The sequence below is a fragment of the Mus musculus genome, chromosome 10 (genome assembly GCF_000001635.26).
Source record: "Mus musculus strain C57BL/6J chromosome 10, GRCm38.p6 C57BL/6J".
Lineage (NCBI taxonomy): Eukaryota > Metazoa > Chordata > Mammalia > Rodentia > Muridae > Mus > Mus musculus.
The window spans coordinates 115127386-115154422 of record NC_000076.6 but is presented as its reverse complement, the minus strand read 5'-3'; the positions used below and the strand labels follow the sequence as shown (position 1 = coordinate 115154422).

The following is a 27037-nucleotide window of genomic DNA, read 5'->3' as shown; positions in this document are numbered from 1 at the left end:
TGTGGTTTTACTCTCATGGGTATATTTAAATGGAGGAAGACTACCATTTTATGTCAGACAATAAGCCTTGGTCCAAGATTTCAGACAAACTCTTGGAGTCTCCCTTTCCTTATATATGAAATACGTGGATAAGGACAATATCTATTTATGGAGAATTGAACGAGTTTACTCATGTACAAGTGCTCAGCCTGGAAAGAGTGTCTGGCCTGCAGTCTGAAGTACATAGTAAGTACTTCTTGGGACTAGACAGCGAATGGAAGCCTCTTATGTTGGCTGTACTTGGAATATTTCCCAATAGATATGAAATAGATTAAACGAGCCTTTCCTTTTTGATGAAGTTTTAGAGTGTTTAAAGAATTATCCAGAGTACGGGTCCAGGTGATGTGAGAAATCACTTATCAAGAGTAGGGGTGCCTCACCTGGGCTCAGGGTACCAGCAGTACGTTAAGTAGTCATCATTTCAGAGAGCAGTTGAAAGAGCCCCCCCAGCAGGGCAGGTGAGCAGAAATGGATGAGAATATCCGCAGCCATCCATATTCTCAAGATTGCGCTGCAGGAAATTCATCAAGTAACAGACCTGTGCAATTCTCTCTTCCTGGCCTAATTCGTCCTTATTCTTCTTTTGTACCCTGTTGGCTCCATTCAGCTTGCCTTTGAAGTGCTGCGCGTCTGCAGATTGGTACTGAAGGGAAAAGTTTGACCTAACGATTCTTTTCAAATGGCTTTTCAATATTTCATTTATTGTTTCGGCCTCGTTGCCTTTCCACCTTCTGATCATGCACAGATCTTATTAGGTTTATTGGCCTGCCTGACTCATCGATCTTGCTGAATTTCCGGATCTGGAGGCAGCCCACTTATACATTTCTTTCTTGCATCTTTTCTATTTTTATTTTTGCATATTAGGCTTTGGTTCTAAATTCACCATGGCTATGAGGACTTGCCAGGTTGTAAATTTTCATTCGTTGTCAACAGCCAAATTTAAACATGTCCAATCTTCTTCTAATTAGGTCTGCAAAAGTCCTATTCTCAGTAAAGAAAGCAAGTGTTTATTTCTAGTTCTTTGTTTGGTACGTGTTATTCCCCCATTCCTCGTACATTTTGATTAAACAAATAATAAACAATGTTGGGGGGAGTATGAACTACATTTGGATGTGACTGTTAAACAACAATGTATTTTGACAGGAACCTAGTCATATGTAGCGGGCTGGGGTTGGGAGGCCATGGGGAGGTCTGTTTGGGAGCCTGTTCTTAGCATTCGATTCTTCTTTGTTATGACCTCAGGGATTCTCCAGAATGATCCTTGGTGGTGTCCTGATGTGGCAATGACCTAAGTGGCAGGGGCTATCTTGTCTGAGAGTGGGTGCCTGTGATAAATACCTACAGTAGTAGATTGCAAACTGCTAGTCTGTCTCTCTGTCTCTGTCTCTGTCTCTGTCTCTGTCTCTGTCTCTGTCTCTGTCTCTCTCTGTTTACTAACAGCAGGAACAGAATTTCTGTTTAGGGGTCAGGGTAGGCCTTGTGGGTTTGCTGGGTTAGATGTTAAGTACATTACACTAGGATTTCTCAAACCCAACTCAAAAAGTATGTATGTATGTTGTTTGCTTGCTTGTTTGTTTTGGCAGGGTCTTATGTAAGTCACACAGCTCTGAAAGTTTCTATGTACCCAGGCCATCCTGGACTCTTCCCTTCTTCTTCCTCAGCTTTCCATACACTGGGATTACAGACATCCCTGCATTCAGACTAGATATCCCAGAGAGATGCTAAATTCAGATTCAAGTCCCTTACTCGAGCGGGCAGAAGCAGACAGCAATGGCCCTCTTCTCTTTCAGGCCTCAGGTGACATTGGGAGCCATGTTCTTTGCTCATGGCTGCTGTCTTCTGTTAAATCAGCACTTCTTGATGCTATTAGGGAACTCCAGCTCCTACGTCAGCTCAGGATGTGCCTCTTCCAGGGAGTGGTCCATGATTGCTGTGATCCAAGATGTCAATGATCAAACAGCTTCCAGATCCACTTTATCCATAGACTATGGCTGTGCTTGAACTACTGTAGCAGAATTGTGACAGAGATCCCGTGACCCAAAAGCTTATGATACTATCTGGCCCTTCAGAATTGTGACAGAGATCCCGTGACCCAAAAGCTTATGATACTATCTGGCCCTTCTCAGGGAAACTTTGTTAACACTCGTCTCCAAGTAAGAGGGTGTCACACATCAGTAAGACCTGCAATAAATGTTTCTTATTTCTGCCATTTGCAAAACACTCTTTTAAATTCAGCACAGACGTTTAGTATTTGCCAGGCATTTTGGGCACTGAACAAATAATCACAAAATTACACTTGGAAATTGGGGTGAGTCTGGGCAAGGAACAAAGAAAACCCAGGAAGCAGTTTTATTTTCGACAGAGGACGTTCACTCATTGGTGTTGCAGAAAAGACTCTCCTAAGACTTTTGTACTTAAAGCACCCCATTCCAACAGAGCACTTGGTACCCATCTCAGCTTAAGAGCATGCATCTTGGAAGTGGGGAGATGGCACAGTGGGTAAGAGGACTCGCTGGGCAAAGATGAGGACCTGGGTGGGATCTCTGGCACCTCCGTGAAAAGCTGGATGTGACGACATGCTTGTCACTTCAGTTGTTGGCGTGTTGGGGGTGGGGGAGAGAGGAGGGTTGCTGGGGATGGCGATCTGCTAGCCTAGCTGAAAAGGGGAGCCCCAGATTCGGTTGGAGATCCTGCCTCAAGGGGTAAGGTGGAGGATGCTAGAGTTGGATACTGAAGGTCCTCTTCTGGATTCTGCATGTATGTGGACATACCACTTTATGCATGTTATAGACATGGACATCCACATACACCCCCTTCCAAGGACAGTCACACATATACAAAGACCGTATGTCTTGTCATGTTTCTATAGGGTATGTGAAAACATAACATCATTAAAAACTCTTACAAGGATGCAAATATACACACGGTATTGAAGAGTGGCACTTAGTTCGGTACTTACTGGAATCCTTTCGGACACTTACTTATTCCAGTGTGTGTGTGTGTGTGTGTGTGTGTGTGCGTGTGTGAGACTTCTCTTTCATTAATGACAAACTGTTTAACCTAGTAACCTAGATTCACTGTTTTCTCTTCCTGCCTGCCTAGTGGTCAGCCCATTCCCAGGGTCGAGTACACAGAAGAAGAGACTAAAACTTGGGGTGTTGTGTTCCGGGAGCTCTCCAAACTCTACCCGACTCATGCTTGCCGGGAGTACCTGAAAAACCTCCCCCTGCTGACCAAGTACTGTGGCTACAGGGAAGACAACGTGCCGCAACTGGAAGACGTCTCCATGTTTCTGAAAGGTAAGATCGAGCAGGCTGCCTTTCCTTGTTCCCCATCCATATCCGCTTTTCAAGGACACAGGGCACACCAATAGCTCCTTTTCCAAAAGGGAAAAGTAGTGACTTAAGACAGGGAGCACTGACCCCACGATTAACCCAAACTCCCAGGGGCCAGCAGAATGGATACCTGGCTGGAGAAACAGATTTGGCCCTGAGGCCTTTCCTTGGGGCTTGCTGTTATAGAGCAGGTCCCAAAGGACACCTGGGAAGAATATCAGATTGGAGCATCCTCTCAACACAATCTATACTTATATCTAATGCTGGAGATCAGATGGCTAGGATCAAGGTATTGAAGGGGCTGTATCCCTTTGGGGGGCTTCAGTTCCTTTGCCCCTTCCTTCCTTCCTTCCTTCCTTCCTTCCTTCCTTCCTTCCTTCCTTCCTTCCTTCCTTCCTTCCTTCCTTCCCTCCTTCCAAATGTTTGTTTGTTTGTTTATTTATTATATATAAATATACCGTAGCTGCCGCCTTTGCCCCTTTCAGCTGTTGCGGTTCACCTGTATCACTTGGTCCATGGCTTCATCTTTACCATGCTAGTCTCTCTCTCTCTCTCTCTCTCTCTCAGAAATGAAGATATTTATTTATTTATTTATTTATTTATTTATTTATTTATTTATTTAATGTATATGAGTACACCATCGCTCTCTTCAGAGACACCAGAAGTGGGCATCAGACCCCATTGCAGATGGTTATGAGCCACAACGTGGTTGCTGGGAACTGAACTCAGAACCTCTGGAAGAGCAGTCAGTGCTCTTAACCACTGAGCCATCTCTCCAGTCTCTTATTTCCATCTTCACCACGCCTTGTCTAGCTCCCTCTCCTGCTTCCTTCTTATAAAGACCTTTATGGTTTTAACCCCTAGTTGGATAACCCAGGATAGCATCCTCATCTCAAGAGCCATTGTTAGATCACATCTCTAAATGTTGTTTGTACAAGTCAGACAGCACTTACAGACTCAAGGTGGTTAGGCTGTGGGCATCTTTAGGGGGCTGTTATGTGGCTGTAGCTTGTCAGCTTGCTTCTACCTGGACTCTCCCAGGCTGCCACATTCAACTTTGGGGCACCCTATCTATCCAGCCCCCCCTTAAAAGTAATTTTTCTTTTTTAAAGATTTACTGATTTATTACATGTAAGTACACTGCAGCTGTCTTCAGACACACCAGAAGAGGGCATCAGATCCCATTACAGATGGTTGTGAGAAACCATGTGGTTGCTGGGAATTGAACTCAGGACCTCTGGAAGAGCTGTCAGGGCTCTTACCCACTGAGCCATCTCTCCATCTCCCCACTTTTTTATTCTACATTTTCTCCCCACACAAAGATTCCCACCATCTTGCCACCTTGATTCCTAAGCTTCTCTCCTGCCCGTTGCTTCCACACAAGCACCCCTTTCTGAAACATTACCTAAAACATTCCCTGTTCCCTCCCAGATTGGCTTAGAAACTCTCAGTGGCTGTTAAGGGTAGGGCTAGGCTGATAAATATTTTGAGTTTTGTGGTCTAGGATTTTTAAGGGAATCACATTGACACTTACACAGTCATTTTCTTGTGTACATGAGAGAGTACAAAAACTATTCTCCTGCTATCAACAGGATCTCAGTTTAGACTTCTCCCTTTCTCTGGCAAATGTGTTATCCACCAAAGGGACTCCTGTAATAAGACACATAGAGAATAGTGTAGCAAACAGAATTTATCACGCAGTAAAGCAAAGTATACCCTCAAGGGGTGAGAATGGATAATGACCAAAGGGACCAATGTTTCAATCTATGTTTTAGGTAGGTTTTATATTATTTCCAAATTTTTTAGAATGAACAGTTTTCTTCTGTGAGACTTTGTCCAGTCTATGTGATTGACAGGCCTGCTGAGATAGACCCTTACAGGAGGGGGCAATGGTGTGTGTCTTTGTTCTTTATTAAAATGTCTCCTACTACACCGACTGCTCTTTCAGAGGTCCTGAGTTCAATTCCTAGAAACCACATAATGGCTCACAACCATCAGGAATGGGATCTGATGCCCTCTTCTGGTGTGTCTGAAGACAGCTACAGTGTACTCAGACACATAAAAGAAATAAACCTTAAAACAAAATTAGATTCCTGTTGTTCCATCTCTTGGTTTATAGGCTGTTGACTGAGAGGGTTGTGTCTGATCCTCAGGTCTTCCAAGTTTACTAATATCTCCCTGCCTACTAAACACTAGGACACACAGACACAGACCAGGAGCTGAATTTGGACATGTATGAACTGCTCAACCTGTGATTCTTGGTTATGATAGTTATCACGACCCCACCCTCTGCTTTAATTCTGTATCATATGGGCTCAGGATGCAAGATAGTCTGACAGCTGACGCCGAGAGCCACGGCTAGCCCTGACCATGAAGAAGGAGCTTGAGAGTGAACGTTGTCCACCACCCTGCATTTGTTAATGAGGAGGAGAGATAGAAAGCCCCGATCAGCATCTCTTCATAGTGCATTCTGCTGTGGTTTAGTTAGACTCTGTTCTCCCACATACCCTGCTGCTTCCCACCGAGATGCAGGAATCTGCATGTTTATAATGGGACCCATTTCTCATACCTAGGATCCATGTTTTGCTCTCTTGTTTCTCAGCCTTAGTCATAAGTATATTATCTCACAGTTTTTTTTTTTTTTGCCATATCTGTCTCTCAGGTTGCTATTTTCATGTCAGTCAGTGTAGAATTCAGTTTGAGTCACTCACTGCCCCACAGCAGAAACAAGGCAAGTTCAAACTCATGGTTTTTGGTTTCTTTTAATTGACTCATTAAAAAAAAAAAAACACCTCGTTTATATAACACAGAAACTTCTAAGCCAATAATATATACAAAGTAAAAGTTCTCAATGTTGACATTTCATATCTTTCTAATTTACATGAAATAAAGTACAAAACTATTAAAATAAAAAATGTTCCTCGGTATACCAACTCGTGTCCCAATATAGGATATGCTGCTACGATAGATGTAATTTAAAAAAAGAAGAAAATACACTTATGTTTTTGATACTCAGGGGAACAGTCGAAGGTGGAAATTCTTGGCATAAACAATGCTGCTAGATTTACAGCTGCAAGGAGACCTGAGAGCAGTGTGATTTCCACGTTGGTACCAGATATCACAGGGTGATTCTAAAAACTTAGTTGCTGTTTCCAGCCATCTTGAGGTACTCTCCTAATAAGCTGAAAATTTCAGAACAGGGGCTTGTTCAATGCTTGCATCAGGGGTAGGCCCTGCCCCAGACTCTATGCTAAGAGAGATAAGCCAAAGCCATAAAGACAAAGAACATGTGACCCCATTGTGCATAGACTCTAAAACCGTGGACTATACCGACAATGGACATCTAGCGTATAGCTGGATGATGATGGCTGGATGTACTGTGCTATATAACAGCAATTTTCTGGGAGTAGATTTTTATGGTGCTCTTACCACACACATGGATCTATGCAGACACGGGCATATTAGGTTGACTTTAGCAATCGTTTGACTGTGTGTTATGTCTATAAATATGTTTTACCACTAGGTGGAGCTCAGGGAATCCTTCAGGAGAGGGAGAAGTTGGATTGTAGGGACCAGAAGGGTCAAGGACACCACAAGAAAGCAGGCTACAGATCAACTAACCAGGGACTGAGCTGACAATCAGGGAGCCTGGATAGGTCTGCATTAGGTCCTCTGCATATATGTTATAGCTGAATAAGCCGGTGCTCTTGTGGGACTCCTAACAGTGTGAGTGGCGGATGTCTCTGATTCTTTTGCCTGCTTTTGGGACCTTTGTCCTCTTACTGGGTTGTCTTGTCCAGCCTGGATATTAGGGAGGTGCCTAGTCTATTGTAACTGGATTTGCCACGTTTGGTTGCTATCCTCGGGAGGCCTGCTCTTTTCTGAAGGGAAATGGATGTGCAGTCAGGATGTGATATATGAGAGAAGAATAAAGAAAAAAAGAAAAAAAAGAATGAAAAATGTTTTACATTTAAACACATACATTTTTACTAAAATAACCATACTCCCAAGCTCAGGATAGTCAATATATAATAGCCACTTTATAATACAATATTTCAACAAAACACCTTACTTTTATGAAATTGAGACTATCAATGAGCCGTAGACTCATTTATCTAACGGTAACTTTCAGTTTTATTATATTCTTACTTTCCTTCTTTCTACCATAAAGTGATATCATATGCAGTGCTTTAGTCTGTCTTTACAACATGGTGATCCATGCAATGGCACAAAGAACAATGATATTGTGTGACATTTGGAGGGACTTACACACACACACACACACACACACACACACACACACACACACCACATAGAAAAGAATTCTACCACCCTAGTGGAGGGGTTGTCTAAGCCGTGCACTACTCAACACTGGCAAGCAGGGTGGAGCCTCAGGGGAAGAAATTGGGAGCACGTAGTAACCTTCACTCTAAGTTATAATCTTTTCCTACGTATTTGAGATTTCTTATTCTAATTTGGCTCCTGAGTCTAAGTGCCTAAAAATATTTTTACCCTTCCTTTTTAATGAACATCTCGTTCCCCTGGAAACCATCTTTCGTGAGCATATTTTAGTCACCAGAGTTCAGAAACGTGATGTCTGTTAACAGATGTCACTCATTTGTCAGGAGGTTTAGAACCTGGATGGCTCTGCTTCTGGAACATCCTCACAAATAATTGAGACCTGAAAAAATCCATCATCTATGAATGTATTATTTAATAACTGTCATCGCCAAAGACTTTTCCCAAAGGGTAAATGCATGCACAGCAAAGTGTCAGAGATGGTAAACGAGCCTCTAGTCCTTAAAAGGTTATTAAGAAAAAAATAAAATGAAATAAATGAAAATCCTTATGCTAACCACCCATGTGTGGGCCCTCAGGTCCTGAGGTTTGAATTTAGTTGGTGCTTGCTCTTGTCTCTTTAGAGCGATCTGGCTTCACAGTGAGACCAGTGGCTGGCTACCTGAGCCCAAGAGACTTCCTGGCGGGCCTGGCCTACAGAGTATTCCACTGCACCCAGTACGTGCGGCATGGCTCCGACCCCCTCTACACCCCGGAACCGTGAGTATTGCAGTCAGAGCTCAGCAGCATGAAGGTCACTGCGCTGTAACATGGTCAAGGTGGACTTGACTTGATTACATCTTTTTAGCAGTGAGAACCACAGCACTTGTGTGGAGAAGGGCGAGCAGGCTGGATGATCAACATCTTCAGCTGGAACCTCGGGCCTCTGATAGTGTAGCCTGGGCTGTCTCTCTTACTGCGCTGCAAACACTCAATGTTCTGCCTGAGCCTGTCTCCATTGCTGATGAGAAGAGGAAGGGAAACATCTGTACACGGTCGGGACACCTGTGACTCTCATTGGGAGGCTCCCCTTGAGTTCAGCAGGTTGAGGTTTACAGTTAGACACCACAGTATAAGTCCCTCTTTCATTTTTTTCTTTTTATTCTCAAAATTCCACTATGCACCTTCTGCAGTCTTAGCCTCCTTGAGTGTTCTTCCATCATTCATAATTTCCAGACAGCAATGATGTGCATGATTCTTCGCTTGTCAGCTTTCCTCGAGACTCATCCTCTGGCCCATATATCCACTCTCTCCTTGCCAATGGGAGAGCTAAGAGCACTCAGAGAAGCGATGAGGTTGTTTCCTATAATGATATCATGGGTGGGCATTGGGGGTGGGAGGCGGAGACTCCAAATCTCTACATGTTAAGCAGCTCTACCACATATGGGATTCTACAGTCTACAAGTGCCAGATGTATTCTCCTTGCCATTCTTAAAAATGTAGTATTTATTGGGAAACACCTATGTGCTTGGATAGTTTGGGAGTGAGACAGAACCTCACTGCCCCTGGCTGGCTGGATAGGGAGCAATGATTAGTGTGCAAACAGACAGTAGTACCAATGAGTGCGGTAGGTACTGCAAAGGCAGATGGAGCAAGAGGGTGATATAGAGAATCGCTTGCTGTCCATTTTGCTGTAGGTGTCAAGGATGCCCCACTGGAAGATGACATTAGAGCAGAGATCAGAATGTAAACATTTCAGGACCAGAGAGAGCAGAGAAGGAAAGATCCCGAGGCTGGGAGCTGCCAGGGTTGTTTGTCTCTCTGGGCTCCATTCAGATGAGTGCCTTGCCCCAGTCTTAGGCTAATTCCTTGCCCACTGTTCTTCAAGGCTCTCAAGTTATCACTTTGCTTATGATGCTGTTTTACTCGAATAAGCACATGATTAATGGGCTGCCAAGGTCTTCACTGGGGAGCAGAGAGCCCTCGAGGTCCAAGCAGTTAAGTGGCTGATAGCCTCGAAGGTGGGCAGGGATTAGCACTAAGCTTCTGCAAGCCCCACCCCCCTCCTAGGCTGGCACGATCCGCTGGCCAGGTGGGTCCCTGTAGGGTCACAACATTTTTTTTTAAAGCTCTGTTCAGCTTCTCTGAAAGTGTTTCAGGGTAAACAAAGGTTACTTATAGGACTCCAGACATTTGGAAAAGAAATGCTTCTTATAGTGGAGTGCTCAAAGGAGCATTGTCAGAGTTAGAAAGGCAATCTCTAAATCTAGCCCAGAGGGTTTACAAATGGCCCTGTTTACAAATAGCAGGCACTTTGTTAGCTCTCTTTGAATAACTGGCCCTCCTGAGACTGGTGATAGCGTGCCAATAGGTATGCACAAAAAGAGGGCCAAGAAATGAGATTTTAGCCACAGAAGTCTATAAAATTTGGGGATAATGTGTTACATTTTTACCAAGGCACTTTCAGCCAATTCATTCAGCAATATTTATGTGCAGTATTAGCAGAGAGGTACAGCCGATTTAAAGATGAATAAAATATAGTAGTTTTTTTTTTTTTAAATGCAGTTGACATTCTGGCAGGGGAGATAGAAGCACAAATAATCAGAAAAGAATTTGTGTAGGGTTATTGCTTGGGTATGTGCAAAACATTAGAGGATCCCTGAGGATACAGTCATTCAAAGAAGATACAACTAGAATAGAAGTCAGGAATGGTGAGCAGAGAGCTCATTTTTTTTTTTTTTTTTTTTTTGGACAAGGTCTCTTGAAAAGAGAAAAGACGACTTTCCATGCAAAGGGAACAGCAAACACAAAGTCGTGGAGCATGCAGAAGGTGTCAGGCGGCAGGTTTTGTAGACCAGAGTGGCTAGGCACAGCTTACGCAGAGGCAAAATCATCAGAACACATTGTGGTCATTTGTCAATGTAGGACAAACCTCAGTTTTCAGTAGGCACTGGGGAACTATCCAGGGTCCTGAAGCATGCTCAGGTATCTGTGTTTGAGAAAGACGACCAGGGGCTTCAGAAGTGTGGAGAATAATAAAGAAGAAAAGTTAGCTAGGCTGCTCATACACTCCATACCATGTGTCGGGATAGAAAAAAGTCCAGGCAATAGTACAAGAGAGTGTCTATTTGATGTTCTCGTAACCTCATAGGAAAGGGTTAAACAGGATTTTGTGACTGGAGTCAAAGAAAAGGAGAGGAAGGACCTCCCGAGATAATGGTAAAGCTTTTTTTTTTTTTAAGCTTTATTTATTTATTTTATGGATGTGAGTACACTGTAGCTGTACACATGGTTGTGAGCCTTCATGTGGTTGTTGGAATTGAATTTTAGGACTTCTGCTCGCTCCGGTTGGTTCTGCTTGCTCTGGCCCAAAGATTTATTTATTATTATACATAAGTACACTGTAGCTGACTTCAGACACCTCAGAAGAAGGCATCGGATCTCATTACGGATGGTTGTGAGCCACCATGTGGTTGCTGGGATTTGAACTCAGGTCCTTCATAAGAGCAGTCAGTGCTCTTACCCACTGAGCCGTCTTGCCAGCCCTATGGTAAAGCCTTTATTTGTTTGTTTTCTCTCCTTTTTTTTTCCCGAGACAGGGTTTCTCTGTGTAGCCCTGGCTGTCCTGGGACTCACTTTGTAGACCAGGCTGGCCTCGAACTCAGAAATCCACCTGCCTCTCCTCCCGAGCGCTGGGATTAAAGGCGTGTGCCACCTCGTCCGGCTGGTAAAGCTTTTATTGAGAAAGTAAATGACTTGTTGTTTCTAGTGATTGGGGAAACGAGGAAACGAGGAAGAGGACTTAGGTTGAATATGCTGCCTTCGGGTGTTCAAGATTGGGATTTCCCCATGAAGAAGACCTTAGCTCTGTAGTTCAGGAGTGAATTTGAAGGTTGTATTATAAAGAATTGAGAACTTGACTATTTTATGATTTGAGGATTTCATTCAATGTACTTTGATCATATCCCCTGATTTGCCCCCATATTTTTCCCCAAATCCATTCCCACCCCTCTGCTACCCTAACTTTGTTTCTTCTCTGTCTTTATAACCTATTAAGTCCAATTGGTGCTGCCCAGATATTCCTAGGTCTGGTGGCTGTCCCCCAGAGCATGAATGATACACCCTTAAAGACAACAGTGTCTCCCTGACCCATCACTGAAGATGATTCATGAACTCTTTCTCCCTCAATGTGAGGATGCTGATTGGCTTGCCTTTGTGCCCATAACCACAGTTGCTGTGAGCTCATGTGTGCAGCTCTTCTGGCATGTCCAGAAGATGCTATTTCACTTCTGTCTTTCCTGACTTTTGGAGAACCTTCCTTTTAAATTACAGGAGTATCACATGACTCCTGTGGACACATGTACAGGAGTATCACATGACTCCTGTGGACACATGTACTGAGTCACAGTAGAGAAATGTGAGATTCACAAATCTGTTCTTATCAGCTCCGTTTTTGATTGTGTAGTCTCTCTCTATGTATGTATGTATGTATGTATGTATGTATATATATATGTATGTATGTATGTATGTATGCATGTATGTTTGTAATTATGTGTAGGTGTATCCGTGATAAGGGTGACCTTGAGTGTTATTCTGTATTAGGTGTTATCTACCTTAGGATCCTAATGTTTGTGTGGCAAGGCTTTAGGGATTATGCCATCTCCTTTAATTTTAATAATATTTATTTGTTTAAAGTTATTATCTCATAAAAAACTGATGCACATACAGGGCTTGGAAATCAAAGGGTGTGCTTAAACAGTGAATTCCTTTTCTCCCTCTTGAGCTTCATTCATCCCTCTCCAGAGGCCACTCTTGATACTGGTTTCTATTATATCCTTCCAGAAATATGCTATGCAGAATACATTTTTGTAGAGCTTCTCTTAATCCTTGCAGGTCACAAAATCCACTCTCTTCTTAGCCACATGGTTAGAACCCATAAAACACTGTGTTGGAAGTGCCCTTTCCTGCCCAGCCATTTTCGCCGGCATTGTCTTTATAATGAAATCCCATTTTCTCAATTGAAAACCATCAAGAGGGCAGATTCTCCAATCTGTGAGGTTCAACTCAGTCACTGTGTTTGGTGCCTGTTCTCAGCCTCTAAATTACAGCCCCAATTGTTGAACTGTGGTGCTGGAGGCCACATTAATGAGACAAAGGTGAGCTGTGAAGACCCAGGTAGAAATGGGAATGATAGCAACAAAGAGATATTATCTGGGGAAAAAAAAGGACTATTTTCTCTTGCAGTCTAGGTAAAGTACAGTTTGCATCACAACTTTCAACACACAATACACACAAACACACACATATACAAATACACACACATACAAAACATAATTTTGGTTTGTCTATATGCTTTCCTCTTTAGATATATATTCACTTTATTGATTTAAAGATATTATTTTATTCCAAGGAGATGGGTGTTTTGCCGCTACTTCTTGTGTGCCTGATGCCACAGAGGCCAGAAGAGGGCATCAGATCCCTTGGAACTGGAGTTATGACTGTGAGCATCCATGTGGGTACAGAGAATCTAATGCTGTCCTCTGCAAGAGCAATGAGTGCACTGAACTGCTGAGCACTCCATCCCTCCTCCGCCTTTTTTCTTAGCTTCTATTTTTTATCTTATTTTATTGAAAAGAATGTATTCATGAGATATATTCTGATCACACTTTCTCTCTCTCTCAGCTCCTCCTAGAAGCTCCTTACTCACCCAATTCCATGCCCTTCCTTTTTCTTTTCCCTTAAAAAAATAATAAATGACAACCAAACATTAAAAAAAAAAACAAGAAACACACACACACACACACACACACACACACACACAGAGAGAGAGAGAGAGAGAGAGAGAGAGAGAGAGGGAGGGAGGGAGAGAGAGAGAGAGAGAGAGAGAGAGAGAGAGAGAGAGAGAGAGAGAAGAGCAGGCACACAATTCTATAAACACACAAAATCAGAAACCAAAATATACAAGCAATGAACCAATAAAACAAACAAAATGTCCAAGCAAAACTATATGAGACACAAAGTTTACAAATATACCATTGAGTTCATTTTATGTTGGCCATCTACTCTTGGGCATTGACCCTACCCCCAAGTGTGATTAATACAGCCAGCAAGACTCCACTGGAGAAGACTAAACTTCCTTTGCTAGTGGGTACTGGTTGTAAATAACTTCTTGGTTGGTGGGGGGGGGGTGTCATGCCATGTCAGCTTCTCCCTCTCAGCCCGGAGAACCTGTCTGGCTTGAACTTGTGAAGGGCTTATGATGCTGTCACAGACTCTGGGAACTTATATGCTGATCAATCCTAGTACGTCTGGAGAACACTTTTCTTGGCATCATCCTTCTCCCCTGGCTCTGACATCTTTCTGACTCCTCTTCTGCATAGCTCCCTTACCCCTGAAGGAAGAGTTGGGTGACGACATCTCACTCAAGACTGAATAGTCCATATCTCTCACTACATCACATTGTCTAGTTGTGGATCTCTGTGTTACTTTTCATCCATTGCAAGATGACCCCTTTCTGCCGATGGTCGAGCAAGGCACTGATTTATGGGTATAGCAGAATGTCATTATGAGTCATTTTATTGCTGTTTCTTTCTTTCTTTCTTTCTTTCTTTCTTTCTTTCTTTCTTTTTCTTTTTCTAAAAAGATTTATTTTTTATATATGTATATGAGTGCACTGTAGCTGTCTTCAGACACACCAGAAGAGGGCATCAGATCCCATTACAGATAGTTGTGAGCCACTATGTGGTTGCTGGGAATTGAACTCAGGACCTCTGGAAGAGCAAGCAGTCAGTACTCTTAACTGCTGAGCCATCTCTCCACTCCTCTAAGTTTCTTTATCAGAATAATAATAGCAGATTTCCTCCTAGGCCCATGGCCTATCCAGTTTCAGGTTCTTGGTTTTACTGGCCGTGTCAGACATGGTTCCATCTTATGGAGTGAGCCTTAAATTCAATCCGAGAGCGACTGGTTACACCTAGAACATGTGTGCTACTATTGCACCAACACATCTCCCAGGAAAGTAACCATTGTAGGTCACAGAGTTTGTAGCTGGGTTGACAATTCTATTCCTCCTCTGCTACCTTGCAGAGTACATTCCAGTATCATTAATGATCAGTAAGAGTGAAGCCTCTAGATAGACACTGGCTTGACTTCTTTGTGGTCAATGAGATATAGAAATGTTGTTGTCAGTAATAGGGCCTTCACATCAGTATGTGGAGAGCACCCAATAACCTTGGCAGTAGTCTGAGTTGAGACATCAGTCTCAACATCAGTTTGGAGAGAGTAACCAAAAGCTTGGGCAATTGGCTGAGATGTTTAGGAGTTTCCATTGGCTAACAACTAGATAGAACCCATTCCTGATACTGGGGCCTTCCCTTGGTGGTGTAAGAGGTCTAGCTGGAGCACTCTCTCCAACTATTATTTGGTGACTCTAGATTTCTACCATATATTCATATATTTTGGGAAGCTTCTTCAGTAACAGGTTTTCAATGGGCTTTCATATGGCACTTAGTGTTAGTTGTTACTTTCCATATTCAGTTGCTTGTCCCTCTCTTCTATCCCTTCTTCACTTAATCCTCCCACTTTAGTCTCTCTGTAACAATATATTCTATATCCACTTCCTTGGGAGAACTTCCACTTCCCTCCAGTTCTTTACCAGGTGCCTAATCTCTGTGGTTATATGGATGGTAGCACAGATATTGACCCCCAACTTCTTCCTTCCTTCCTTCCTCCCTTCCTTCCTCCCTCCCTCCCTCCCTCCCTCCCTTCCTTCCTTCCTTCCTTCCTTCCTTCCTTCCTTCCTTCCTTCCTTCCTTCCTCCCTCCCTCCCTCCCTCTCTCTCTCTCTCTCTCTCTCTCTCTCTCTCTCTCTTTCTGAGACTGGTTTTCATATAGCCCAGTCTTGTTTAGAACTTCTTATGTAGCCAAAGATGGCCTTGGACTCCCAATCCTTCTGTCCCTCCCCTCAAATGTTGAATTTATGTATGTATGTATGTATGTATGTATGTATGTATGTATGTATGTATTTATTTGCGTCAGGGTCTCATGTACGTAGGTTACTGGCCCTGAACTCACTACATTAGCTCATAGTGACCTTGACTTCTGATACCCCTGCCCTCACCTGTCAAAGGCTGGAACTGCAGACATGCATTACTGTGTCCAATTTATGCTATGCTAGGGATCAAACCCAGCACCTCATGCATGCTAGGCAAGCAACCAACCAATTGAGCTATATACCCAGTCCCAGGCTTTGCATTTTAAAGACTCTGGCTTCTTTGAACTTGGGCAGACAGTAAGCTTTGAATTTAAAAAGTGATGGCTTATTGGCTTGCTTCCTTGGGAGAAACCTTTCTAGCCTCTAGCACTGTAGACAAGTGTATTGAGTCCGTGATTCCTAGTCTTCTGGTTGGGGTAGATACCTTTCCATTTGTTTATGCCTGGGTTGAAGGTTACTAATATACCAGGAGTGCAAGGACGCTTGCTTTTTATTCGGAGAGCAGTGCCTCAGGCTATGATTCTGTTCTTTAGTTAGGATAGTTGTATGCTTTGATCAGCTGTGATCCCGAATAATGCTGTGATTAACCAAGTATCAACACCAACAAATGATTTCCTTTACCAAATATCAATTGGTCAATTAAAAATTATTACAGTAAGATTATTCCTCTCACACAGTGGAACGGGAGAGAAGGGTTCAGAGTGCCAGGTCACAGGGACGTGTGAGCATAGTCCAGTGTGTATACTGACACAGAGAGAGTTTTTCAAGTCCTCCTTAAGGCTACCTGGCCTGATTTTTATCTGTGGGCTTTGCCATGTTGTACCTCTGGCCATTTTATCTTTTCTTTCTTTCTTTTTTTTTTTTTTTTTGGCACTTTGTGGTTGCTGCTGTTGTTGTATACAGGGAAATGTCCTATGCATTTTAAGATATTTAAGGGAATTGGTAGGCACTGCCCATTAACGGTCAAGAATATTTTTATTGGACACCCAACACATTTGCAGAAACCTAAGTTATGTACCAGAGGGTAACATTAACATGGGTTAAGAAACATTGCAAGAGAGTAAGAAGTCTAACTTCTGCCAATGACTGTGAGTTTCTTCCCTTCAGATAACACCTGTAGATGCTTGTCTTCTTAACATAAAAACAGGAAGCTAGCATCCCTTTATTTAACATTCGTTAGTCTCTCTCTCTCTCTCTCTCTCTCTCTCTATATATATATATATATATATATATATATGAGAAAAGTCTGATCTTATTAAATTAGCCCACTAGTTAGCCCTTCTGAGAGGCTCCATATTGAGAGAGAGAGAGAGAAAGAGAAAGAGAGAGAGGGAGAGAGAGAGAGAGAGAGAGAGAGGGAGGGAGGGAGAGAGAGAGAGAGAGGCGGAGAGAGGGAGAGAGAGAGAGAGGCAGAGAGACAGAGACAGAGAGACAGAGTCTCAGCCTTCCATGAAAGGCAAGCAAGAAGTTTCATTCTGCCTGGAACAGCTCTGTTGAAATCCCTTGGACTCGGCTCAGTTCCAGCCTTCTTTGAAGCCTTTCCAGATAGACGTTTCTACAGCACTCTGCACTTAGCCTTTTCAACACTGCTTGGTGATTATTTGTCCTTGCCTCATTTTTGCTCTGTGAGACTGTCATGAACTCGAGACCAGTTGGCAAAGGTAATTCAGAGATGAAAAGAGTCAGACGGAATGCAGAGTGAACCTCTACAGCTGGCGTAGGAAGGGAAAACCCAGTAGAGAGTGCTCTAAGCCATGACGGCAGCACCTCAAGGAGGCATCAGATTTGAGATGTAACGGTGTTTGAGTTCTGTGCAAAAGTCAAGCGCTTGTACGTCCAGATGAAACTCAGCTACACTGTGTGGCAGTAGCCCCCTTTCTGAATGGCTGTGGTCTTATACCGCCCTCCATTCATCCCCCAAAACTTTACTGACTTCAGGAGCTAATGCTGGTCCTGCCTCCATGAATCAGAAATGTTCACATGTTCAGTTTCCTCTTGTGAGGCAAATTCATGCAGCTTTTGCATATGTATCAAAGGATGGCCTAGTCGGCCATCACCGGAAAGAGAGGCCCATTGGACACACAAACTTTATATGCCCCAGAACAGGGGAACGCCAGGGCCAAAAAGGGGGAGTGGGCGGGTAGGGGAGTGGGGGGTGGGTGGGTATGGGGGACTTTTGGTATAGCATTGGAAATGTAAATGAGCTAAATACCTAATAAAAAATGGAAAGAAAAAAAATTCATGCAGCTTTAATGGCAGCATTTTCAATACCAATAGAGGCTATGACGCTAGGGCATCTTGAGCAAGATATTCTTTGATTTTTTTTTAAATCATATTTAAAAAAAATCCCTACTAGGGAACAACCTATTATACTATTGGCCATTTGCTTTGCTTTAGGATGATAGTTTTAGGAGAAAAGCTATTATGGATCTGAGGAAAAGGAGGTAAAGAAGATAAAGGTTGCCTCTGTATCCCCTTAAAGAGCAAGAGATGGAGAGAGGCAGGGTAAGCAGAAAGAGATCCAACTGTATAGCACTGGGTGGTAAAAATGTATTTGTTTCATTCTCTGGGTAACTGTTTTAGTTAGGGTTTCTATTACTGTGACCAAACACCACGGCCAAAAAGCAAGTTGAGGAGGTAAGGGTTTATTTGGCTTACACTTCCATATTGCTGTTCATCACTGGAGGAAGTCAGGACTGGAACTCAAAGAGGGCAGGACCCTGCAGGCAGGAGCTGATGCTGAGGCCATGGAGGGATGCTGCTTACTGGCTTGCTCATCATGGTTTGCTCAGCCTGCTTTCTTATAGAACCCAGGAGCACCAGCCCAGGGATGGCACCACCCACAATAGGCTGGGCCCTCCCCGCACTGATCACTAATTGAGAAAATGCCTTACAGTTAGATTTCTTGGAGGTATTTCCTCAACTGAGGCTCATTCCTCTCTCATGACTCTTGCTGTGTCAAGTTGACACACCAAACCAGCCAGTACTGTAACTAACTTTAAATATTGTTTTGCTTTGAAGGTAAAATAATTCACCTCATGCTATGTTCAAAATTATATCTGAGCTACGTTAAATATTAAGGTAGAAATTTAGAACAATGTCTATGATAATGGCAGTTTCTGCCATGCATTTTGATGCGGGTGTCTAAGGGGCTGGTATGTCAGTATGCATGTGGGTGTTTTAGTTACTGCTATGTATCTGTGAAGAGACAGCTTGACTAAGGCAACTTATAAGAGGAAGCATTTAATTGGGGGCTGTCTTAAAGCTTTAGGGGTTTATCTCATAACCATTATGGTAGGGAGCATGGCAGCAGGCAGATATGGTGCTGAAGAAGTAGTTGAGAACTTACATGTTATCCAAAAGTTGGAGACAGACAAGACAGTCAGACAGACATTCAAATAGACAGTCAGATACACAGGCAGACAGACATAGATGAGAGACACAGGAGATACACTGAGAGAGAGACAGAGAGAGACAGAGAGAGACAGAGAGAGACAGAGAGAGAGAAAGAGAGAGAGACAGAGAGACAGAGAGAGAGACAGAGAGACACAGGGACACAGAGACACAGAGAGACAGAGACAGAGAGACTGGGCTTGGGGAGGGCTTTTGATATTTCCAAGCCCATCCTCAGTGACACATCTATTTCACAAAAGCCATACCTCCTAATCCTTCCCAAGCAGTTTCAATAACTGGGGGCCAAGCATTCAAACAAACGAGCCTATGGGGACCCTTCTTACTCAAACCACCACAGTGAATGACATTGACGTAGATAGGAGCTTCTTCCCTAGGGAAAACACTGTACCAGGAGGTTAAGGAACGTCTGGATTTGTCTACAAAGGCTTGTGGGGACAAGTGGAAGAGTGGGAGTTGATTCAGTTGAGGAAGTTCTTGGAGTTGGAGAGAGAGAATCTTTCCCCGCCTTGACCCCTTACCCAAGCAGCTTACTTGTGTCTGGTCTTTGAAATCAGGCTTCTGGTTCTTAGAGAGACATTTGGTTTTTCAGTTGCTCGGTTGATTTTTCTCCTTTGTGTCTGTTTCAGTTCATTTGGCTTTTCTTTCCTGGATAATTCCTTCTGGTGAGATTGCAGTCTTGATTCTTTGGGGGTCCCTGTACTTTTCTTTAACATATCCTATGCTAAGTAGACATTGAATACTGGTAATTTCATTTGCATGTATGCATTTACATGTGCATATGATTTGTAATTCTATTAGTTGTCACCGTAGACGATAATGCTGTCAAAATGCAGAGTTCTTTAATAAGAAACACAGTTCAAGAAAAAATTAAGCATCTCCTAGACTCATAATCCATGCCTGCATTAGTTACTCTTTTGTTCCTGTGGCAATTTATAGAAGAAGGTTTTTTTTTTTTTTTTTTTTTTTTTTTTTTTTTGTCTTATGGTTCTGAAGGGGTAAGTCTGTTATGGTGGGGAGTCATGATGGCAAGCAGCAGGCATGGTGACTACAGAATAGTGATAAGGGCTTGCATCCTTTACTATAGCATGAAGCAGAGAGCAAACTGAATATGGCGCCACCCTTTAAACTCTGAAAGTCTACCTCAAGTGACATACTATCTCAACAAGGCTGCTCCACCAAAACCTCCCCCAAACAGTGCCACCCACTGGGGACCAAGTGTCCAAATGCCCAAGGCTATGGGAGACATTCTTGTTCAAATTGCTATAACTTCCTTCTTGAGATGCTGTGTGAGTTGACTGAGGTCTGGCACAAGGAGGAGGTCATGGAAGGAAGGTTCTATTTTCCAATTATTGTTACAAATCTATGTATAAATATAGTCTTGTTCTCTTCAATATAGGTTAAGCCCGCCATTGGTCTAGATTTTTGGATGGAGCTGGAGGTGTCCAAGTATTTCATGGTTCAATGCCCTGTGTTCTCTAGAATGTAAACATTTCTCACAACAGTGTGGAAATCACACCCATAGCCTGACTTCCTAAAGCAATTTTCATTTTTTCAGGGAGGGGCAACCAGAATTGAAAATATAAACCCTTTCAGCATTGCTACTTCAAGCCTGTGCTATGTGCTTTTCCAGACGAGGCAACTTAGTTTGCATTCTATTGCTGTGATAAAATACCCATCAGACAACTTGGAGAGGAAAGGGTTCAGTGTCAAGTGTAGTAGGGCAGGAACTCAAAGCAGGAACCTAGAGACAGGAACTGAAGCAGAGGCCATGGAGGAATGCTACCGGCTTGATCCTCATGGCCTGTTCACTTTGATTTCTTCTACCATCCAGGAATGAATACCAGCCCAGGGATGACACCGGTCCCAGTGAGCTTGGCCCTTCCACATCAAAAATTCATCAAGAAAATGCCTTGCAGGCTTGCCTCCAGGAAATCTGATGGAGGGATTTTTTTTTTTTTTTCAAAATGAGGTTTTTCTTAGACAACTCTAGTTCATGTCAAGTTGAAAAAACCAAAAACCAAAAAAACCAAAACCAACCAGGAGGGGAGCCATTGCTGAAGTGTAAGAGAGAAAAGCACAGATGCAGCCAGAAATTCCTTTAAAAATGTCTTCGTGAAAGCATTAGCAGTTACTGATTTTAGCTGATGTTTTAGATGCTGTGTTTAGCATATCTGCAATACAAATATGCTTGATGCAGCATAACATACGCTCATTAGATCAAGGAGCTAGATTTAGTGCTGTGTTGGGGCGATAGCTCCTTTGGCACATACGCATGGGACGTAACTTCTGCCCTGGTGCCACGGCTTGTCAAATCAAAAGCTGCCTTTGACCATTAGGAATCAGTCACAATGCTATAGACGAACCCTGCAGCGCTTACTGCCATAATACACCCAAATGCATGTGCATTAAGTGCAAACGCCATCTTTCTTGCTCACGGTTGAACAGTTTAGGAGCAATTAATGCTAGTTTTAAATATAACTGTTTCAGAGTTTAAAGAAGGTTTTGCAGCTAGGTGCTTTTTTTTTTTTTTTGTAATCACTGCTGTGTTTCTACTTCACAGGAAGAATAAAAGTGAATAAGTGAATTATCTCAGACCGCATTTTTCATTATGTCTAAGGGAAGTGAGTACATCATACAGTGTAAGCTTCGCCCTTGCTTATTACAACAGAATCCTCCCAGGGCTGGCAGAAGATGTGGTCTGTTTCCTTTTCTTGGGGCTCAGACATAAATTCTTGTTTGTTAGGTGTGGATAGCGGTAGGCGAGGATGCAGGCTTTCACATTTACAAAGGTTGACCTGTTCTCTCACTAGGTCTGTAACAAGAACACAAATACGATCTTACCTTTCCTATCCTTCTCTCCTGGGGACTCTCTGGGTCTTCACACTGATCCAGCCTGAACCTTGGCTACCATGAGTGTTTTCCGGGTAAACTCTTCCTAAAGTCCAGTCTGGGCCTGGTTTCAATGTAAGAGTTGCACCTAGCCCGGAAAGGACTGGAGGCCCCAGGGAGTTTAGAGGTTTGGTGGGGTGAGAGTTGGGGTGGAGCCATTCTCATGGAGACAGGGGTCAGGAATGAGGTATGGGATGTGGAAAAGTTGGGGGGTGGGCTGGGAGGGAAATAAAATCTGGAGTTTAAAATCAATCAATCAATCAATCAATCAATCAATCAATTAATAGTTATAATAAAAAAAGAGTTGCACAGATGAGCCTGTGTGTAAGCATCCTCTTTCTCAGAGGACGCTCAAACTTAGCACCAAGCCTGTCCAGTCATCTGGCTTTCTTTGTGCTGTTGTAACCCTTGCTGTTCCAGGCTGCAACAGTGATTCTGAGATGATGGTGTGTTCTCAGAAAACCCAATACATTTGGACTCCCTATCCTGCTTTTTAGCCCAGAGCTCACATTCCCCTCCCCCTCCCACCCCCCGGTGCCATCTTCTCCCTCAGGAAAAATTTGATAGACTCAGAGCCAGTGAAGGTGGTAAGAGCCTTGAAAAATATTGACATCACTTCTGTCTTAGGATTTTACTGCTGTGGACAGACACCATGATAACATTTAATTGGGGCTCAGGTTCAGAGGTTCAGTTCATTATCATCAAGGCAGAGGCATGGCAGCATCCAGGCAGGCATGGCACAGGAGGAGCTGAGAGTTCTACATCTTCATCTAAAGTCTGCTAGGAGAATCCTGACTTTCTGGCACCCACAGTAACACACCTACTCCAACAAGGCCACGCCTACTAATAGTGGCACTCCTTGGGTCAAGCATATACAAACCACCACACCTTCTATCCTCGAATCTTAGTGATTTCAACAGCCACCACCATTACCAATGTCACAGTAGCAACGGCACCCTTTCTAGTAATAGCAAACAAGTACAGTTTATGTGTCTAGTAACAATGCTAGGCACTATAAATATTGAATGTGAAGAAACTCATTGAAAACTCAAAACTACCTGAGTTGTTTTGAATTAATGAATGGGGAAATGAGGTAGAGAAAGGTTAGGTAATTTGCCCATGGTAACACAGTTTATAAATAGGGAAGCCAGAATCTGAACTGGGGCAATAATTATAATAATTTGTGGGTTTAACCACTACTTTGGATAGACACCCAAACTCAAAACTTCCACATGTGTTGAAACTGAAGTTTTCTCAAAATTTTAATTAGAAAGTTTGCACAAGACTCAAAAATGATTTTTTCCCCTTTGGTTGTTCTCTGAGTACTCTCTGCCTATTGGAAAGATTAGCTCTGTGCTTTCTGGTCCAGTCTTTGGCCCAATTACCGGGCTTGCTAGAAGGAAGTCCTCTCTTTTGATCTTCATAGTGTTGAAGCTGCTCAACCCCCACACCTCCATTTATCACGAGGAGGCAAATCTCCTCACTTGGAAATCTCACTGTCACTTGGAAAAAGAAGGGCACTGCACCTCAGGACAGCATGCTTAAGCCGTAGGAGACTGCCGTGTACTCGGTCCTCAGGCAGAAGCACGCGGGACTCCATACCCTGACATCCAAGCCTCACCATCAGCTCTCAGTGTGACACTGGCAAGCCATTTAACCTCCCTGTGTGCTGCATGATGAAATAATGCTTTGATCTTTGGAGAGAAGAAAGCTTGACATAAATGCCAAGCAGGCCCGTTCATCTTCTGTACCCTCTTACTCTCACGTGGAGACTGAGGTTTCTCCTAAAATTCCAGAGTATTCTTAGTGACAGGGGGATATTCCTAGGCATGAAGTCCCAAGTTTTCAACCACAGCACTATGCTTTCTTTTGTGAAGTGCCTAAAAGCAAACCACCAGCCCTACGACTTTTTACAGAGCCTGTTGTCTCAGGAGCATTGAGTACCCTTCATGGTACTACTTTCCATTTTAAAAAGTCCTCTACATGATTTAAAGCCTGCGCATTGTGAAGCCAAATTTGTGCCTAAGTGCCCACTGGAACCTGAGTTTTGTGCTTAGAAGATAGCTACACGGACTGTGATAAAGCAGTCTCTCTCTTTCTTTCCTTTTTTTTTTTTAAACCCGATTTTAAGCAGCCATTCCCCGCCCCCTCTGCCCTGGCCCTGTTCTGCACCCAGGATGGTCTTCTAGGTGTGGTGCCCATGATCCAAAATTAGAGCGCTCAGAAGCAACCACACCTGGATGAAAATTCATAGTCCCTCAGCTGGCTGGAGTCAGGGAGAAATTCATTATGCACCTTCAGGTGTGCAGGTGTGCGATGACCAGGGAGCACTTTTTTTTTTTCAGAAATATTTGCATTTTTAAATTGAAAGTTCAGAAGAAGAAATTCAAAATGATTGAATTCCAGGAAAAAAAAGAGGTAATCGCCATCCAAGCCTCTTCATTGTCGTGTGAAGAATGACACCCGTGGGTAGGCTCGTCACAGACACTGCCATTAGAGAAAAGGGAAAGGAAGCCTGCATCCCCCTACTCATTCTATCTGTCTGGCAGCAGGCTGCCCATTTTGGAGAGGTCTGCGAGACCTTCACCATCTTACAGATGGCAATTCTAAGGTTCGCAGGAGTCAGGTAATTTCCCTAAGGTCGTACAACTAGAAAAGAGCAGAGCCACGATTTGGTCCAGAGCCCTAATGTGATTGGAAATTAGGAATGGTGTGAGTTTCACTTGGATTCTTCCTGGCGTGGAGCAGTGGAGTCTCTTCAACACCTGCTGTGTTCAGTTGAGTTGGGCATTCCTCATGTGCCAGGCTTGCCCAAGCACTAGCTACTCAAAAGGAATGGGGTATGGCCTCTATCCCGGGTACCCTTACACTCCTTAGTGATAAAAGTACTGAGAGAGCAAAAACTCATTCAAATATGAAAACTGAGACATAAACTCAATTTAATGCGATATGAGCAGTAATATTTAAGGCATGGAAACTTATGCTCTCAACACACTATATTTTTACATTGTCTAAAAATGCATTGTGAAAGGGACTCATCACCTCCACCTTTCTAGATGAAAAAATAGTAGGTTTCTGTTAACCAATATGATAAAATGTGCCTACTGACAGTTATTAAGTGAAATTGATTAAGGCTATACACCAAATATTGAGTTGTATTAGTCACATTTCAAATGTTCTATTGCTATAATGGCAAGTGGCCGTTGCATTGGATAGCATAGAAAGAGGGTCTGAACCATCACTGCAGAGTGTCCTATTGCATAGGGCTGTCTAAGTTATTTGCCTTCATGGGGATGGGGGAAATCAAGCTAGATGACTCCAGAAATCATCATTTTTAAACTTATTTATTTTTAAATGTCCACCACCAATAGTGTAGCGGTTTGAATGAGAATGACCCTATAGGCTCATGTTTGAATACTTGGTTCCCAGTTTAGACCTATTTGGGGAGGATTAGGAGGTGTGGTCTAGTTAAAGGAGGTATGTCTTTGGGGGCAGGCTTGTGTGTGTGTGTGTGTTATTCTTTACAGTTGAGAGTAGTTAACTGTACTATTTCATTCATAGGTGTTTGATGGTTGCTATACACAATATCATTGGTGTTTATAAATCATCCAACAAATAAATGGCAAACAACCTTTAAAAATATTTCTTACTGTTGTTATTTTTCTCTTTTTTTATTGGATATTTTCTTTATTTACATTTCAAATGTTATACCCTTTCCCGGAGCCCCCACCCCCTGATGCCCCTTATCTCATCCTCCCTCCCCCTGCTTCTATGAGGGTGTTCCTCCACTCACCCACCCACTCCCACCTCCCTGCCCTAAGTTCCCCTACACTGGGGCATCTATCCAGGCTTCGAGGTTTTAAAAGCCCCATATAATTTCTAGTTAGTTCTCTCCTATCTCCCTGGATATTGGCTGGTTTTGTGTCATCTTGACACAAGCTGTAGTTATCACAGAGTAAGAAGTTTCAGTTGAGGAAATGCCTCCATGAGATCCACCTGTAAGGTGTTTTCTCAATTAGTGATCAAGGGTCCAAGTCCCATTGTGGGTGGTTCCAACCCTGGGCTGGTAGTCCTGGGTTCTATAAGAAAGCAAGCTGAGCAAGCTAGGGGAAGCAAGCCAGTAAGGAACATCCCTCCATGGCTTCTGTATCAGCTCCTGCTTCCTGACCTGCTTAGTTCCATTCCTGACTTCCTTTGATGATGAACAGCAATGTGGAAGTGTAAGCTGAATAAACCCTTTCCTCCCCAACTTGCTTCTTGGTCATGATGTTTGTGCAGGAATAGAAACCCTGACTGAGACAGCCCTCTCTCTCCTCTCTGCCCTGTGCCTGTGGGTCAGATGTCAGCTTTCAGCTGCTGCTCCAGCACCATGCCTGCCTGCCTGCTACCACGTTCCCTGCCATGGTGACCACAGAAGCACAAGCTCCACTAGTTGCATACTTTCTTCTAGAAGTTGCCTTTGTCATGGTACTTTGTCTTGGCAATACAAAAGTAACTAAGATGAACAACATTTGTTTTAGTGGTAGATCAGACTTAGGGCCTTGCTCATGTTGGCCCAGGGCCCTTCTGTGGGGACAAAGCCCCCCAGCTCCCAGTGTACATGCTTTTACAGAGTGTATTTTATTACTGCCTTTAGTGAAGTGGGAGGGGACTTCAAATCTCTCTTGCTTTTATGAGGAATGTGAAATGTTCTATAAATAGAGGGGCATTAGTGACGCAGAGGAAGTGTCACTGCAGCTCTATAGTCTTTGTAAGCTCTGGAAGCTATTTTTTTTTTGTTTTTTGTTTTTTTTTTTTTTTGTGAGGAGAGAGTACTTTTTGGTCACCACTCTTTTTGGATAGTCACTATAAGGTAACCTTTGCAAGGAGTTTTCCTAAAATTATGCCTTATTTACTTTTAAATTGTGGCTCCTAATATAGTACCTAGTGTGTATGAAGCGCATAACAAATTGTTTTAAGAAAGATAGAGCCAGATGATGCCTCGGCAGGTAAGGGTACTTGTTCTTGCTAATACACGAGGATCTGAGTTCAAATCTCCAGGACCTATGACTGGAGCATGGCTGTGAAAACACTCAGCTCTGTGGGGGACA

At 43.1% G+C, this 27037-nt stretch overlaps 1 protein-coding gene across 1 annotated transcript in view; it reads left to right on the top strand.

Moving 5' to 3' along the window:
* Positions 1–27037, top strand: part of Tph2 (tryptophan hydroxylase 2) — a 106382-nt gene that overhangs the window by 30600 nt on the left and 48745 nt on the right. The window contains exons 6-7 of the mRNA NM_173391.3: positions 3142–3338; positions 8297–8432. Of these exons, the coding sequence (NP_775567.2) occupies positions 3142–3338; positions 8297–8432 (333 nt within the window). The remainder of the gene's footprint in view (positions 1–3141; positions 3339–8296; positions 8433–27037) is intronic.